Source organism: Lepisma saccharinum, chromosome 1 (assembly GCF_977018435.1).
Source record: "Lepisma saccharinum chromosome 1, izLepSacc3.1, whole genome shotgun sequence".
NCBI classification, from domain to species: domain Eukaryota; kingdom Metazoa; phylum Arthropoda; class Insecta; order Zygentoma; family Lepismatidae; genus Lepisma; species Lepisma saccharinum.
The window spans coordinates 149,641,378-149,657,753 of NC_139229.1; the positions used below are offsets into that span (position 1 = coordinate 149,641,378).

The window sequence follows — 16,376 nt, forward strand, 5'->3', positions numbered from 1 at the left end:
GTGAAGTTCGTGTCGCTTCTACTCTGTTCATAATACATTGTTAACACGAGTGCTCCAATTGAAAATCCCGCCAGTTGTGAAGTGAGGTCGGTCATACGATTTTTGTTGGCGAAAGACACTAAACCGATTGACATTCATCGACAACTGGGTGAAGTTTACGCTAAAGATGTGATGAGTGAAAGTGGAGTGAGGCGTTGGTGCCTCATGTTTAAAGATGGCCGCACAAACGTTCACGATGAAGACCAAAATGGGCGACCGAGCATTGTGACAGATGAACTGGTCGCAAAAATCAATGACAAGATTCGTGAAAATCGCCGTTTCATGACAATGCCCGCCCACACTCGGCCAACCAGATGCAAGAACTTTTACAGGCCTTTCATTGGGAGGTTTTCGACCATTCGTCATATAACTCAGACTCAGACTCAGACCAAGGGACTACAACTTGTTTCCCCACCTGGCTAGCAACGCAGTGCTTTGATGACGACGCAGACCTTCAGGCTGGTGTGCAGAAATGGTTGAAGTCACAGGCACCAACTTTTTATGACAATAGACTTTGTAAGCTTGTTCTATGATAAGTGCCTAAACTTATACGGTGACTATGTCGAAAAGTAGTGTAAGAGTGTCGCTTCAAAATGTATATGATAAACAATGTCTACTTTCTTCTTTTTATTTAAAAACGTGAGTTACTTTCTGGATAGCCCTCGTATATTAATATGTGATTGAAAAAAACCTGAAAAAAGTAATGAAATTTGATTTGGTAAAATGAGTGGGATGCCTGATATGTACATGGTATTAACTAGCAGAAGTGAGACATGAAACACAGATTCTATATCTGAAAGTGTTCTGGGCACAATATCCATTGGAGTCTTAATTCCGAACCCATTGAAACAATTATCAACAGTATCTCTTCTACAAGTAACATTTACCACATATCTAATTAAGGCTTTATAGTGATTTAGATCACACTGAAAACTGGGTGTGCAGTCTTCATATTTATGTACACTTTGAACAATGTACAATTTTGTTTTTCAATCTGAAAATGGAATATGGTACACAGTGGGGGTGATTGGGTTCCAAAACTGGGGGGGACATGGTGCCAAAACTAGGGGGCAAGGCCAGTTTACTTTCCCTTGGTACATAAGGTTTAGCATATTGCGTGGGCAAAAGTGGCAAAAAATGGGGAGGCAATAATCGCAGCCACTGATGGCACACAGTGCATGAGTCCCACGTCACATTTTTTCTTAACCTTAAGTTGTACCCTTTTTTTAGTGTCTATATCACTATATCTTTATTGTTATATATTATACTGAACACATGCTGGAACATATCACCTAAATAAAAAACATAAATACTAAATAAGATTTTTGATTCTAGGAATTGAACAGAGTGAGACGAGCAGCTTTGGCATTCGGCTTCTATGAACTTCTTGATGGACTGGCATCAATCTTCGAACGTGAATGTACACTTTTACCTGGATCTGCCCACCCTGATTGTGCCCTGCAGCTGACACATGCAGCAGGTGTGTTGCGGAAGCCATTCAGCAAAGAAATAAAAAACAATGTAACACCTCTTGTTACAAAATTTCAGAATGGTGATTCAGGGAACTGAATTTTGTAATAAATACTTTTTTAACATACAAATTTTATTATTTCATTTTTTGTGCTGTTTGAAATAAATACTTTTATAATTTCAAATGCTGATAGCTAATAAGTAAATCTTTCAATAGTACCCATCCACATGATAGCCTATTCAAATGAAAAGAAATAATCTCTTTTCACAAAATGTTTTACCATTTTTTGCATAATATGTGAATTTGGAAAACAGATTTCCTCAGCAAATAAGAAAAACACTACAATTCACCTATATCACAAACTGTTGCATTGTGGCTTTGAGCAGCCATGATGGAGGCCAGTTCTTGTAAGCATACAGAATTCAAACAGGTGGGTGGGAGATACTAACACAGACATTCGTGATATTAAACAAATGTGCAGTTGGTGCAGATGTATGAACACTACATGGTGGATATTTCCTTGCAAAAGACAAATTAAATTGGTTGCATCTTGACGTCACATGAAACCCACTTATAGTGAAATTTCCTACTGTCTCAGAATTTATAATAAATTGTTAAAAAATACACTTGGAGTTAGTGATTGATTAGATTGAAGATCTCTAAGACATTTTCTATTGTTTAAAATTAATTTCCATTATAATTATTACATGTTTAAAATCATTTAATTATACTTTTGTCTGAAGGTGATGCTTTAAAATTCCACAAGTAATGATTTGTCAAAAATATATAACTAAAGTATGGCTATCCATAAGTAAAGAGTGCAACACAAGTGACCTTATTGCAAAATTTAAATAATGTGTAATGGTAGATTTAAAAAATATACAATATTACACTGAAGTGTAATATTTATTTATTTATTTATTTATTAACGCCTTGTTTTAAATGGCGGAGTTAAGGCCGTACAAAGCCTTTTCTTCCACTCAACCATACACATAAAATTATACATTAGCTATTATATTATACACGAAGTACATTAAGTCATTTCACATAAGTCCACACACACACATTATACTCATACACACAAGTCTTAACGCCCTGAATATAACACACAAAATACAAAATATATAATACTCAAAATATGATATTGGAATGCAAAATTTAAAATTGTATAGAAGTAATTACAAAGTATTTTAAGAATTAAATCACTTGCATATGCCCTTTGGTTTGCTTGACAGGGAAAGATCTAACGAGAATTCTGAAGAGAGTGGAGAACACGTCTGCTAAAGGAAGCGACGGAGCTTACTGTTCTAGTGCTTTCTGGCAACTGATTCCATAGTCTTACAGCCGATACAGAGAAAGAGTTGGAGAAGAAGTTTGATCTGTGGACGGGGATAGAGAGAGATGAGGAGCTGCGTGATCTGGTGTCGTGATCGTGAAATTCGTGAAGAAATTGGAAGCGAGAGAGAAGATACGAAGGTGACTTGAGGTTGAGAACTTTGTAAAGTAAAATTAGTGTGTGCAGCGTTCGTCTTTCTTGCATACGTATCCACCCCAATTTGAGAAAATAAGGTGATAGGTGGTCCCAATATTTTAAATTAAAAATGTATCGTAAGCAGGCATTTTGAACACTCTGCAGAAGTCTAGCTGACTCACCTGTTAAGCCGGAATACTCTACGTCACAATAATCTAAATGGCATAAAACTAGGGACTGACATAGTTTGGCCTTGATAGAGGTGGGGAGGAACTTGCCCATGCATCTTATAGAATACAGAGATGCAAAGGCTTTTCTACATGCCGAACTCATGTGATGTGACCATGATAAATTTCCATCTAATACAATTCCCAGATCTTTAACAGTTTGGTTAAATGGAATGCGAGTCGAATCTACAAGAATGGAAGGCTGAATGTTAAGATCTACGTAACGTTTCAGTTTATCGGCAGCAATCAAAATCGCTTGTGTTTTATTAGGGTTAATGTACATGCCATTGTCTAGCGACTAATTAACAATCCTCTCTATATCTTCATTAACCTTGGAAATGCCATCGCTTAACATTACTGGGGGTGCAGAATAGTACAACTGGAGGTCATTGGCATACAGGTGATAATGGCAGTGTTTTAAGATATTTGGCAGGTCATTAATGTATAAAGAAAATAATAAATGGCCAAGTACGCTTCCTTGCGGAACACCACAGGTGATCTCAGATAGCGCTGAGCATTTGCCATCATAAATCACCCTTTGTTTACGTCCAGTTAAGTAGGATTTGACCCAGTCCGTTGCAGAGGTGGTAAAATTAAAAAAAGTGATTTTAGCTTGGAAATGAGAATATCATGGTCGAGTGACTGGAAAGCTTTCGTGTAGTCCAATAAAACTAAAACTGTCGCCTGTCTGCAGTCCATCGCTTGTCTGACGTCGTCAGTTATGTGAGTCATGGCGGTGCTAGTGCTGTGATTAGGTCTAAATCCCGACTGAAACGGAGCCAGAACTTCATTTGTATGTCGGCTGATTTGGTCGTGAGCAATGTATTCTAATGCTTTCAATAGAGCGGGAAGAATACTGATAGGTCGGAAATTGTCAATGGAAGTGGCGGGGTCAGTCTTGGCGAGAGGAAGAACGTGTGCAATTTTCCACTTATCTGGAAAAATACCAGAGCGAAGAGAAAGATTAAAAATATCAGTGATGTATGGCAAAACTATTTAAAGTATTTGGAGATTTGAGGCACTTGTCAGATTTAAACCTGCGGTGAGCCGAATCGCGCTCCGCCATAAGTGCGAGAATGCTGTCGGTCATCCAGGGAGAAGCAGGCCGCGTGACGCATTTTTTCTTTAGTAGAGCATGTTTGTCGAAAAGGTGTAAGTTTAGACTATTTAATTCATTGAGCTTATCGTTAATATTAGTGAAGCTGTATATTGAATTCCATGGTGTTCTTGTAGCATTTTCGTTTAGTGAAGCGAGATTAATTTTCTTTAAATCCCGGTATTCGATTATGTTTGGCTTGGATTTCGGAACATTGAGCGAGTAAGCAACGTAAATAAGGTCGTGGAACGAGAGACCGCATTAGCCATTTTTAGATTTGAGGTTTAACGAACAGAAACAAGATGGGAGAAGAAACATTAGCATACCAAAATTAAATATACAATTATTACTTACCCTGTCAAGCATAATAGCATGGAGGAAAGCATCAGGGAATGACACACACGCGCACATTAAAAGACGATAACATAAACAAGAACCTGGACAAAAAACCCACACTAAACACACATGATTTGAACACATCACACACACAATTATTCATACACAGCGTATCATAACGACAAAAGTCACATATGCTCTTCATTACACTTCATAATCAGTTCGCGTTGCACCCCATCTCAAGGGAGAACGTCAAGATCCTCGGGGGAAGATATAAGGTAGCGACGACCTCCGTGAGATACGAAAATGCACCCGTCTTGGCTCCAGGCATTGCGTGTCCCTACGCGATCCTTTGTCTCCCTCAAAACTCTCTGTCTGTAGGGAGTTAGCGACTCTGTAATTAATAGGGACGAGTTCTTTAGCATCTTCTTTGACTTCCACACCTCATTCCTGGAGCGGTAGCTTACAAATTTCACTATGATGGGGCGTTTTCCCAATCTCAAGACTTCCGCAGACAATCTTTTCGGAGGGCCAAGCCTGTGGCACCGGTCAACGTGCTCGAGCTTGATGTGCTGCAACTGAAGCTTATTTTGAAAAGTCTGGAGCACGATGCTGTCCACGTCTTCATTGGTGGTTTCGGGGACTCCATGCAGCAGAATGCAGTTCCTCTTAGAGTGCGCTAGGTCATCTATTTCAATGGTGTTCTTGTGTATCTGCTTGTCCATGCTGTCTAGGTCTCGCCGCAGCGCTGCCATGGAGTCGCTCGTCGATGTCTTAAATTCCACAAACTCCTCTCTGAGGTTCAGGAGTGACTTGCGGAGGTCAGCATCTTCTTGCACCGATCCATGGTTGTCTAGCAACTCATCAAGCCATTGCTGGAATGCTTCCATAGTTTTGCCTATTTCTTCCACTTTCGTCGAAACAACTGATAGTGTAGGCTTGGACGTGATAACAACCCCGAAGATCCACACGGTGAAGCTATTGACCTGGCGGAAGATGTGGCAACGTACAGCGGTGGAGAATAGAATGCCAGGCTAGCTGAGGGGTGAAAGCGCGGAGCTCTATTCAAGCACGTCCATCCACTACAACTCTTGATAGGATTTACATGAGTATTCTATCCAGAATTTTCCATCCAGGGAAAGGTGAGGGGTGTGAGTACAATCTTTTTTAGCAAGGAACAGGATAAATCTGAAAAACTAAATATGCTGACCAAGGCAGTAATTTATTTTATTAAAAACATAAACTAAACGTAACGTTTCAACCTTCTAGCAAGGTCTTCTTCAGACTCTGTATCAAGTACAAAAGTAACAAGATACAAAACAGGGCATTATATATACACACAAACATTACTCCCTCCAGACTATTTAGAAAGTTGTTTGGAACTTTCTAGCAGTTGACTTTCACTTTCCAACTTTACTTTCACCTAAAAGGCTAAAGGCAATTACTTCCATATAGAATGTGGTTGGACTTTTAATCTCACGCTCTTTTCCCTTAATTTTTCTTCCTTCTCCTCCCCTCTTTCTCTCTTGTCCTTTCCACTCTTTCTAACATCTTCTTCCATTCTTTGTTTAACTTCAATCCCCCATTCCAGTTCATTGTGTCTTCTTCACCTCTCTTCTCTATTTCCTTGGCTTCCTTCCATTTTCTCACTAGCATTCTCTTCTCCCTTCCTATCTGCTTAGCCTCATCCCACTCTATGTCATGTCCTGTTTCTCTCGTGTGTTTAAATATTGCATTTCTTTCTCTCTTAAGTCGTACATCATCCCTATGTTGTTTCAACCTGTCTTTCAGCCTCTTTTTCGTTTCTCCTATGTACACACTCTGACATTCTTTACATTTCACTTCGTAGATAATCCCTTCCTCTTCCTCTTCTCTGTTTTCCTGTTTCTTGTTTGCATTCCTCGCTATTCCTAAGATGCTTCTCCCTCCCTTCCTGTAAGTTTTAATTCCCGCTTTCTTAAGCACTTTGCATATCTTTTCTGTGGTCTTCCCCATACTCCTTATTCCAAACCTTCTCTCTTTTTCTTTCTCTTCCTCTTTGTCTTTCTCTTCCAATTCTTCCCTGCCCGTTTTCTTCCTTCTTCTGTTTATGTCCAGTCTATCCTGCTTCTCATAGCCATTCTTTTCCAGCTGTTTCCATAGGCTATTTATTTTGCCTTCTTTTTCACATTCTTTCATGCATATTTTCTTGATTCTGTCCTCCATATTCTTTATAAAATTTATTTTTGTCACCTCACTTACATCACTTCTTTTGTGGCAGAATACCCCTGCTGCACACTTCTTCTGATGCCAAGCGGTTTCAATTTCTTGTCCTCTCTTCCTTTTCATCAATATATCTAGAAAGCTTAACTTGTCTTCTTCTTCTATTTCAAGTTCCAATAATATCCCTCTTTCTTCATCTTGTATTTCTTTGGCAAAAATATCAAGCTGCCTCTTCGTTCCCTTCCATATGCCAAAACAATCGTCCACATATCTGCAAAACAGAATTATTTTGTCACCTCCTTTTTCTATCACTTTCTTTTCCCATTCATTCATAACCAATTCAGCCAATGCTGGGCTTAGACTGGAACCTATATTTAGCCCTTCACTTATTAACATTATTTTATCTCCCATTATACTGTAAGAAAGATGAAGAAAGAGGGATATTATTGGAACTTGAAATAGAAGAAGAAGACAAGTTAAGCTTTCTAGATATATTGATGAAAAGGAAGAGAGGACAAGAAATTGAAACCGCTTGGCATCAGAAGAAGTGTGCAGCAGGGGTATTCTGCCACAAAAGAAGTGATGTAAGTGAGGTGACAAAAATAAATTTTATAAAGAATATGGAGGACAGAATCAAGAAAATATGCATGAAAGAATGTGAAAAAGAAGGCAAAGTAAATAGCCTATGGAAACAGCTGGAAAAGAATGGCTATGAGAAGCAGGATAGACTGGACATAAACAGAAGAAGGAAGAAAACGGGCAGGGAAGAATTGGAAGAGAAAGACAAAGAGGAAGGGAAAGAAAAAGAGAGAAGGTTTGGAATAAGGAGTATGGGGAAGACCACAGAAAAGATATGCAAAGTGCTTAAGAAAGCGGGAATTAAAACTTACAGGAAGGGAGGGAGAAGCATCTTAGGAATAGCGAGGAATGCAAACAAGAAACAGGAAAACAGAGAAGAGGAAGAGGAAGGGATTATCTACGAAGTGAAATGTAAAGAATGTCAGAGTGTGTACATAGGAGAAACGAAAAAGAGGCTGAAAGACAGGTTGAAACAACATAGGGATGATGTACGACTTAAGAGAGAAAGAAATGCAATATTTAAACACACGAGAGAAACAGGACATGACATAGAGTGGGATGAGGCTAAGCAGATAGGAAGGGAGAAGAGAATGCTAGTGAGAAAATGGAAGGAAACCAAGGAAATAGAGAAGAGAGGTGAAGAAGACACAATGAACTGGAATGGGGGATTGAAGTTAAACAAAGAATGGAAGAAGATGTTAGAAAGAGTGGAAAGGACAAGAGAGAAAGAGGGGAGGAGAAGGAAGAAAAATGAAGGGAAAAGAGCGTGAGATTAAAAGTCCAACCACATTCTATATGGAAGTAATTGCCTTTAGCCTTTTAGGTGAAAGTAAAGTTGGAAAGTGAAAGTCAACTGCTAGAAAGTTCCAAACAACTTTCTAAATAGTCTGGAGGGAGTAATGTTTGTGTGTATATATAATGCCCTGTTTTGTATCTTGTTACTTTTGTACTTGATACAGAGTCTGAAGAAGACCTTGCTAGAAGGTTGAAACGTTACGTTTAGTTTATGTTTTTAATAAAATAAATTACTGCCTTGGTCAGCATATTTAGTTTTTCATAATCATGGAAACAAGGCTTAATGGTGTTATAATAGGATAAATCTATCACCAAAATGTCTACAAATTGGGCTTTTGTGAGAAATTGGGGGGGGGGGGGTCTGGTCTGTAGGGTGACCAACTTTCAGCCATGTATGACAAATGTTGCACATTTTTAGTGGCATGGTGTGACTTCAGCAAATGTTCAGTAATGTGTAAAATAAAACAATTAATTTATATGGTATATGATATACAGGTAAGAATGTAGAATAAAAATTTACAAATTGCATGTTTCTCTTGCACAAATTTCAAAAACTCTCTACAGCTATAGTCACAAATAATTGTTACCATTTGCTCTGACCTGATTAGTTCTAGGCTACTTTGATTTTTTGCTCACAAAAAATTCAGTATGGGCATTTGATTATGGAATTCTTGCATCAAAGCCTAAGATCATATTAAGGCTAAATATGCAAGATTTTGCATTCGATTGTAAGTTGTGTGACTTGCTGAACTTGTCACATGTTGGAAGTAATTTGGGCAATAATATATACTTTAAATTTTGCAATCTTCATTTTTAATGAAATATACAGAAGTAGCAGATCAATATGGGAGCTGGAAAAAGCCAAGAAAAAATAGCTTTAATATGGGAACTCCCAGATTTGGTCACCCTCTCCGTAAGTAAAGTGCTCACCTGTGCCTTGCATCATGCCATGAAGGTGTATATGTAAGGTCACCCTATATGTGTGGATAAATTACTGATTTACACATTTAGAAAGTTTTAAAGGTGGGATAAGAATTTAATGTTACCCCATCCACATGGATGACAGCATGCTCTAGTTGTGAGACATAAGTGGATTATTCTGTCGTCTCATCTATATGGAAAGTAGTGGAATTCATCATTTCTACTTGTATTTTGTGTTTTTTCTTATTTTATGTAGCTTTTCTGCAACTTTCAGTTAATTTTGATAACAGTGATGACGATAAATGAAAGTACACTTACAATGGAACAGCCATGGCAGGACTCAAACCTAGACTTTCAGTAGCTAGGTCACGAGTTGATCATCTAACGCTCAGCCCCAGATAGGCTAATCAGGACCACACCTACAGTTTAAAATGGTATCGGAACCACTATGTGCCTCCACCAGGTATGGAACCTACGACCCAATATAGCATTTGAAGTTGAGGGTGCATCCTCTCTCAGCTAGTAATAGTTGCATAAAGCACCCTGTTCCAGCCTACTCCCAAGGCTGGAACAAACGTTCCCCACATAGGAATTTCCATTTACAGCATGAAACTAAACTGCTCACAAAAAGTTTTGCATCACCAACAAAAACTGTATTCCTGGGAAGAAAATAAACATACAATTGCTCAATCAGTACAGGAAAGAAGAAAACGTGGAAAACATGGGAATGGCATGAAAAAGAACGTTCACACTAATCCAAAAAAAGAAAAAAATGACACACTGCTGAAGTAGCAAAGGGAAACAAATGGCACAACAATGCTATCTGCCTATTTGTTATGTCAGACAGGATGTTTACCACCTGGTATGTCCCCCTCGAGCTGCAATGAGGTCTTCAACACGCCGGGGCATGCTCGCAATGAGATGATCAAGGTCATCCTGTGGTAAACGATCCCATTCCTCCTGTGCTGCCAAAAGAAGCTCACGTGGAGAGTCTGGGAGCACAGGACGGTGTGCCATTGCATTCCTCAACATGGCCCAAGCATGCTTGATACAATTCATGTCTGGGCTTCCTGGCGGCCAGGGCATTCTGTTAATTTGGGCCTGCTGCAGATAATCTTGCACCACCCCTGCACGATGTGGCCGGGGATTATCATCCATGAACACAAAAGTTGGACCAATGTTCCGACGGTATGGTTCCACAGTTGTTTGTAGGATGTCTCTGATGTAACGCGGTCCTGTCAGTGTCCCTTGAATTGCAATTAGGGGCGTTCGGCGGCCGTGCATAATCCCTGCCCAAAACATAATGCCACTTCCTTGGAATGGATGAACAGGTTGCACATGACGAAGTCTCTCCCGCGGTCCTACGCCTCTCCACACACTCTCACGTCTCGAATCAGGCCTCAGACAAAGCCTACATTCATCTGTAAAGAGTACACACGACCATTCTGCAGGTCCCCAATGCACATGTTCGCATGCCCACACCAAACGATCACGCCGTTGGTTTGCACTTAGAGGTTGCCGACGCATGGGTCTTCGGCAACGTAAGCTTCTTGCTCGCAGTCTATTGCGAACAGTCTGGGTCGAAACACGTACGCCTGAGGCTTGTTGGAGGTCATTTCGCAACTCATTTGCGGTCCTGGTATTTTGCCGCAGGGCTGGGATTCCTAGCAAACGGTCCTGGGCTGGTGTTGTTACCCGTGGTCGACCTGAACGGTGGCGATCTGCTACTGTCCCACTGTCTGCGTACCTTCTCCATGTTCTGCTGACATCGCTCTGTGCGATTCCCATCGTCGCGGCTACTGCCCGTTGTGACATCCCACTCTGCACGAAGGCGATAACCCTTGCCCGATCGAACTGCGATATTGTACGCCTGGGCATGTCTACAACGCACCTTCACTACTTGAGTCTCTCTACGTAAGTGGGAGATATACCCTTGGCCATTACCACCCACAATACTGAGATGTTCGAACACACAAATATGCTCAGCTGGTCGTGGCTGTCGTCTGAAGAGCGAGTTATGCGGGGTTGAAAGGGTATCTTGCACAGCACAGTGTGCTTTCTCACAGCTGGCCCAGTGGGACATGTTGCGATTGTTCTTTCTATCATTTCTTGGGTGATGCAAAACTTTTTGTGAGCAGTTTATTAAGAAATTGACTACTGAAATATATAGGTGTATTTACAGATTCTTCTATCACTTCTGAAACTTTATATCAAAAAGATATTTAATTTATTTGATACAAATTATAGATTTATAACTACATAGTTTACATGGAAAATTTCCATCATCTGCCTGAGCTTCAATCACAGAGAAATACCAGTGTAATATCCTTCCACTGGAAAGCAGGAGTGACGGACCACGTGCCTACAGGGAAAATATCTTCTCGTAGATTTCAGTGTTGGTTCGACTCCAAAGTGCGGGATGTACTGGCCAACAAGACACGAGCGTGGCAACTTTGGAAGGGCTTCCCGAGTGAACACACACACAATACCTTTGCTGCTCTGCGACGACACTCAAAGTATCTCCTTCGAAAAAAATATAAGGAACATATTAACAATATCACTGCAACAATCCCGGAAAACCCAAAAAACTTTTTTAATCTAATAAACTCGAGGAAAAATAACAGTAGGATTCCAGCTGAAATTACTCATGATAGTGAAAGTGCGATAGGCGACCGAAGGGCAGAACTCTTCAACGCTTATTTTCATGGTAACTTCTGCCCCGTCTTCCTTTGCAGCGTTGCCAAACGTAAGACCAGTCTGTTCCTCCTCTCTAACAACGCTTGTCACTACACCCGATGAGGTGAAGAATCTATTGTCATCTCTTTCAGCTCACCGTGCCCTAGGACTGAACGATATCAACACCATGTTCCTCAGCCGTACCCTGTGGCCAAGTGGTTAGCACACCGTGCTGCGATGCCAAGGGTCCCGGGTTCGAATCCCGTTCGGGCTTGGTTGTTTGTGAATGTCCATTCATCAATTTCATCATTTCATCACTCATCCTCATCTTCGCAAATTAGCCAAGAGGCACAAAATGCGAAGTAAAATAAACTAAATCAAAATAAAAAAAAAAATAAAAAACCATGTTCCTCAGGAAAACTGTGCAATCCCTGTGCTATCTCCTTTCCATTCTCTTGAACAGATGTTTTTCGGAAGGCATCTTTCCTCACGCATGGAAACAAGCTAACATCACACCGATTCACAAAAGTGGTAACAAAAATTTTGTTTTATCTTACAGACCAATCTCCTTACTCTCTCCTCTGTCCATCATCTGTGAAAAAGTAATCAAAGACAGACTGTACAAATTTGTTTCTCCGTACTTAAGCTCTAAGCAACATGGTTTTCTTCCTGGTAGCTCCTGTCTTCCAAACCTGTCTGTTTTACTCTCACATGTTATGAAATGCATTTCAAATAATTCACAATTAGATGTTATATACTTTGATCTGGCCAAAGCCTTTGATACTGTTAGTCATCGTCTTCTGATTCACAAATTATGCAATAGATTCAACATTCATGGCAAATTTCTAACCCTTCTCACAGATTACCTTAGCGATCGCCAACAACGTGTCGTTCTTCCAGGAACTGTTTCTAACTTTCTTCCTGTCCTCTCTGGAGTTCCACAGGGTAGTGTTCTAGGACCTCTCTTGTTCATATTATTCGTTCATGACCTTGCCGACCATCTCACAGCTCCCTCTAGCAATTACCTTCTTTTCGCAGATGACTAAAATTTTCAGAGAAATCTCCACTTCCGACGATACTCATCTTCTTCAGAATGACATAGCAACATTTACTTCCTGGTGCCTGACATGGGACCTTACATTACATCCTGACAAGTGTACTACTCTCACTATCTAACTCAAGAAGAATCTGTTAAAGTCATCTTACTCCATCTCTGGCAATAACATCAAAGCAGTATCCTCTCACAAAGACCTAGGCATTGTTTTCGACCAAAAGCTCACATTTGAGGAACATATTTTATGCACCACAAAAAAGGCCATGCGTCTCTTAGGTTTACTCTACCGTTTCACTGAAATTAGTGACATCTCAGCCCTCACCGTCGTCACGTGCCACTTCCGACGACACAGTGAAAATCACAAGGAAGAAATGTTCCCGAAAGCGACGATAGATGGCAGCATGCCATATAAACAAGAGCAGAGCTCATTGTACAAACTAGGAGCGGAGAAGAGCGATTATATATATTATAGTAAATGAAAAATATATAAAGGAAGAGTATAAAAATTATAGGAGGAGTGAATAAAATGTTGTATATAGCAAATTAAGATAATTAAGAATATGGCCGCATATGAAACGTTTAGGAAAGTTATTAAGTAAGCGAACGAATTCAGAAATCTATCTCTTTTTGATTCTCTGGCGAGGAGAACGTCGCCATGTTTTGGTTGCTTGTCCCCGGTGGCGCTGTTGTCAAATTAGACGCCCCGAAGCACTTTATGGTTGCGCTCTTTATTAGTCGCACTGGGCCATCGGCAGCGCTTGTTATTAGCGATCCTGGTTATTTCCCTTGGTTGTTGTTTTAGGAGGCGGCGCTATTGTCAGATTAGACGCTCCTAAAAATCCTCTATAGCTTTGGTTCAATTCTCTACAAGGAATGCAGCATAATGATTTGTCTATATTATTGAGAAGAGATATGGTAAAGAGAAATATTTGCGATAAATGAGAGGAATAAGTCTTTTTCCAGTGGCAAAGAAGAATAGAAGAAATAAGAATTTGCTGTGAAAATATACAAACAGAAGAATTTATCGAGAATATAAGAATATCTCATCGGAATATAGAAGATAATAAGAATTGCTGCTGAAAGAAGAAATAAGAATTGATATGAATAGAGGAAATAAGAAACAGCGATGAATAAAAGGGGATGACTATCTTTTGTAAATAGAAGAAAGAGATTGTCATAAAAGGTAGAAGAAAGAAAAAGAAGATTATCCTTTTACCAAAGAAAAGAAGTGGAAATTGAAGAAAGAAGAAGCCATTCACATATTTTATCATAGAAGAAATTGACGAACGAAGAAGAAGCCTTTATTTCCTATAGAAGAAATTGATGAAAGATGAACGAGCCCTTCCATATTTTATAATAGAAGAAATTGATGAAAGAAGAAGAAGCCTTCCTATTACCATAGAGGAGATTGATAAAAGAAGAAGTCTTTTACCAAAAATAGAAGGAAGAAAAGAAGAAGAAGCCTTTTCCCAAATTAGAAGGAAGAATAGAAGAAGAAGCCTTTTCCCCAAAATTGTGAGAAGAAAAGAAGAAGAAGATTTCCTATCGATTAAATTTATACATTTATTATATATTTCAATGTATATACAAGCTTTGCTAAATATTTTCTCTGTATTGTGTATAGTTTCCAGAATATAGATCTGCATTTAACTATATCCTCTTGGCTATAAAACGCTTTCTTATTTGGAATTCTCGAATAAAGAACCTATCCCCCTGAGATTAAGATATATCTGTAGCCGTGGTATAAATAACATTTAAGTACGTACCCCCGAGGGGCGTAGCACCGTGTACTTCAAATCATTCATCTCCCCAATAATAGAACTGCTCTCCCGTCTGGTCCATGGCATGTCCCACTCACCTCTCCAGAATCGATTCAGTCTTTCACTTCTTCCTAGCTATAGTCCGTCACAGGGTTCCCTCATTACACAATTTTTTATCTCTGCATCTCCTGTCTTTTCTAAACTTACAAACTGCTTATCAGCGACGTTTGCAGAATAATTTCAGTTAAAAAGTAAAAAGTAAAGTGCTCCCCTGTGCATAGCACCATGCCATGAAGGCATATAGGGGGTGTGGGGGTAACGGCCCTCACTTTCTTGATCCGGTCGTGAGTGGGGGTGATGTGATCAGCATCACGCCCCTGACCGCCTTTACCCCCCAGGGTTGAAAATGTGAATGTTTTACTTGTAATTAAGATAATGTGAACGTTTTACTTGTAAATAAGAACATGGCGTTATTACCAGACAGGTCTGGAAATAACGCCATTTTGCATTAACACAGAATTTAGTATTTTATTGCTTTCATTATAACGGTGCAATCAATATTTTATTATTACACAATAGAGGAAAGTTAATTCTCCTATACATGTAAGTTTCATGTTCCTAACAATAAAAATGTATGAATTCTAGAACGAAATGACCAATTGGTGGCTTTATTCTGCGAAGTTACCCTATACAAAATTTCCCGCTATCGAACAATTCAACAAATCTTAGGGCCTCAAGGTTCTCAAATTGTGAAGACACTCCCACGCTCTTTCCACAACTGGAAAGCATTCACGCAAGATCACTTTCAAAGTCTCTGAAATGACCGAAAGTGATACCAACCTATTTCCTTAATTTTATCCCTCATGGGAAGGAAAGATATATCAGTTTGGAGATAGAAATTAAGCTGTGGAATCAGAATCATTACAGCAGAAAGAGTATATACATAATATTTAAGTAAATAAAGTGTCATACAGAGCTGTGCCCGGGGCTGGGGGAGGGTTGGTGGGAGTCTGGGAGACATAACCCCCCCCCCCCTTTGGCCCAGTATTCTAAGAAAAGGAAAGTCAAAGTCACGAAAAGATGACAAAATGAGGAGACTTCTAAAAAAAATCCTGGGAGCATCACTAATAATAAAACTTAAAACATGTTCTTGTGTTCATAATGTGTACAATGTATACGATTTAATTGTGCTGTGTAAATATCAGTAGAGAGTTATTTTTTAGATAGCTTTATTTTCATCTCAAGTTTTATTCAAAAGCCGTCAATTTATTGAATGTGGTTGTAAAATTTGTGAAACAGCTCACTTGAATTACTGTGTAAATAATTTAGCAGTTGCAAACACTGCTAGCGGTCAACACTTTTCACGTAATTTGAGCTGGACACAGTGCAGACCAAGGTCCGTCAAATCTTCCCTCTCTCCCTGGGGAAACTCTTCATGGGATCAGACACATTCCACTTCTTGGAAACACAAGCGCTTGCCCTTTACCATTTTGCCCGAACTCCCAATGTCCATTTTTTACGCATTTTACAATTCACAAAATCTAAAACAAATTGTAATGTAAAATTATATATACATATATGGAATTTAGAACAATGATAATAACTTATTTTAGTTATTTTATGGCTAAGAATTATTGTTATATTCGCAATCTTGTTTACGTGTTCATAAAGACAAATATTCATTACTAGTTTTTGGTGGCAATATATCCTTCTGCTTTCGGTTGAGCTCAGCTATTTTCGGGAATAACG

The 16,376-nt window shown here is 39.4% G+C and overlaps 1 protein-coding gene across 1 annotated transcript in view; it reads left to right on the plus strand.

The window, feature by feature from the left end:
• The window catches only part of IntS14 (integrator complex subunit 14), a 36,802-nt gene extending 35,154 nt beyond the window's left edge, over positions 1-1,648 (plus strand). The window contains exon 10 of the mRNA XM_083124858.1: positions 1,375-1,648. Coding sequence (XP_082980984.1) covers positions 1,375-1,608 — 234 coding nt within the window. The 3' untranslated portion in view covers positions 1,609-1,648. The remainder of the gene's footprint in view (positions 1-1,374) is intronic.
• The last annotated feature ends 14,728 nt before the right edge of the window (positions 1,649-16,376 follow it).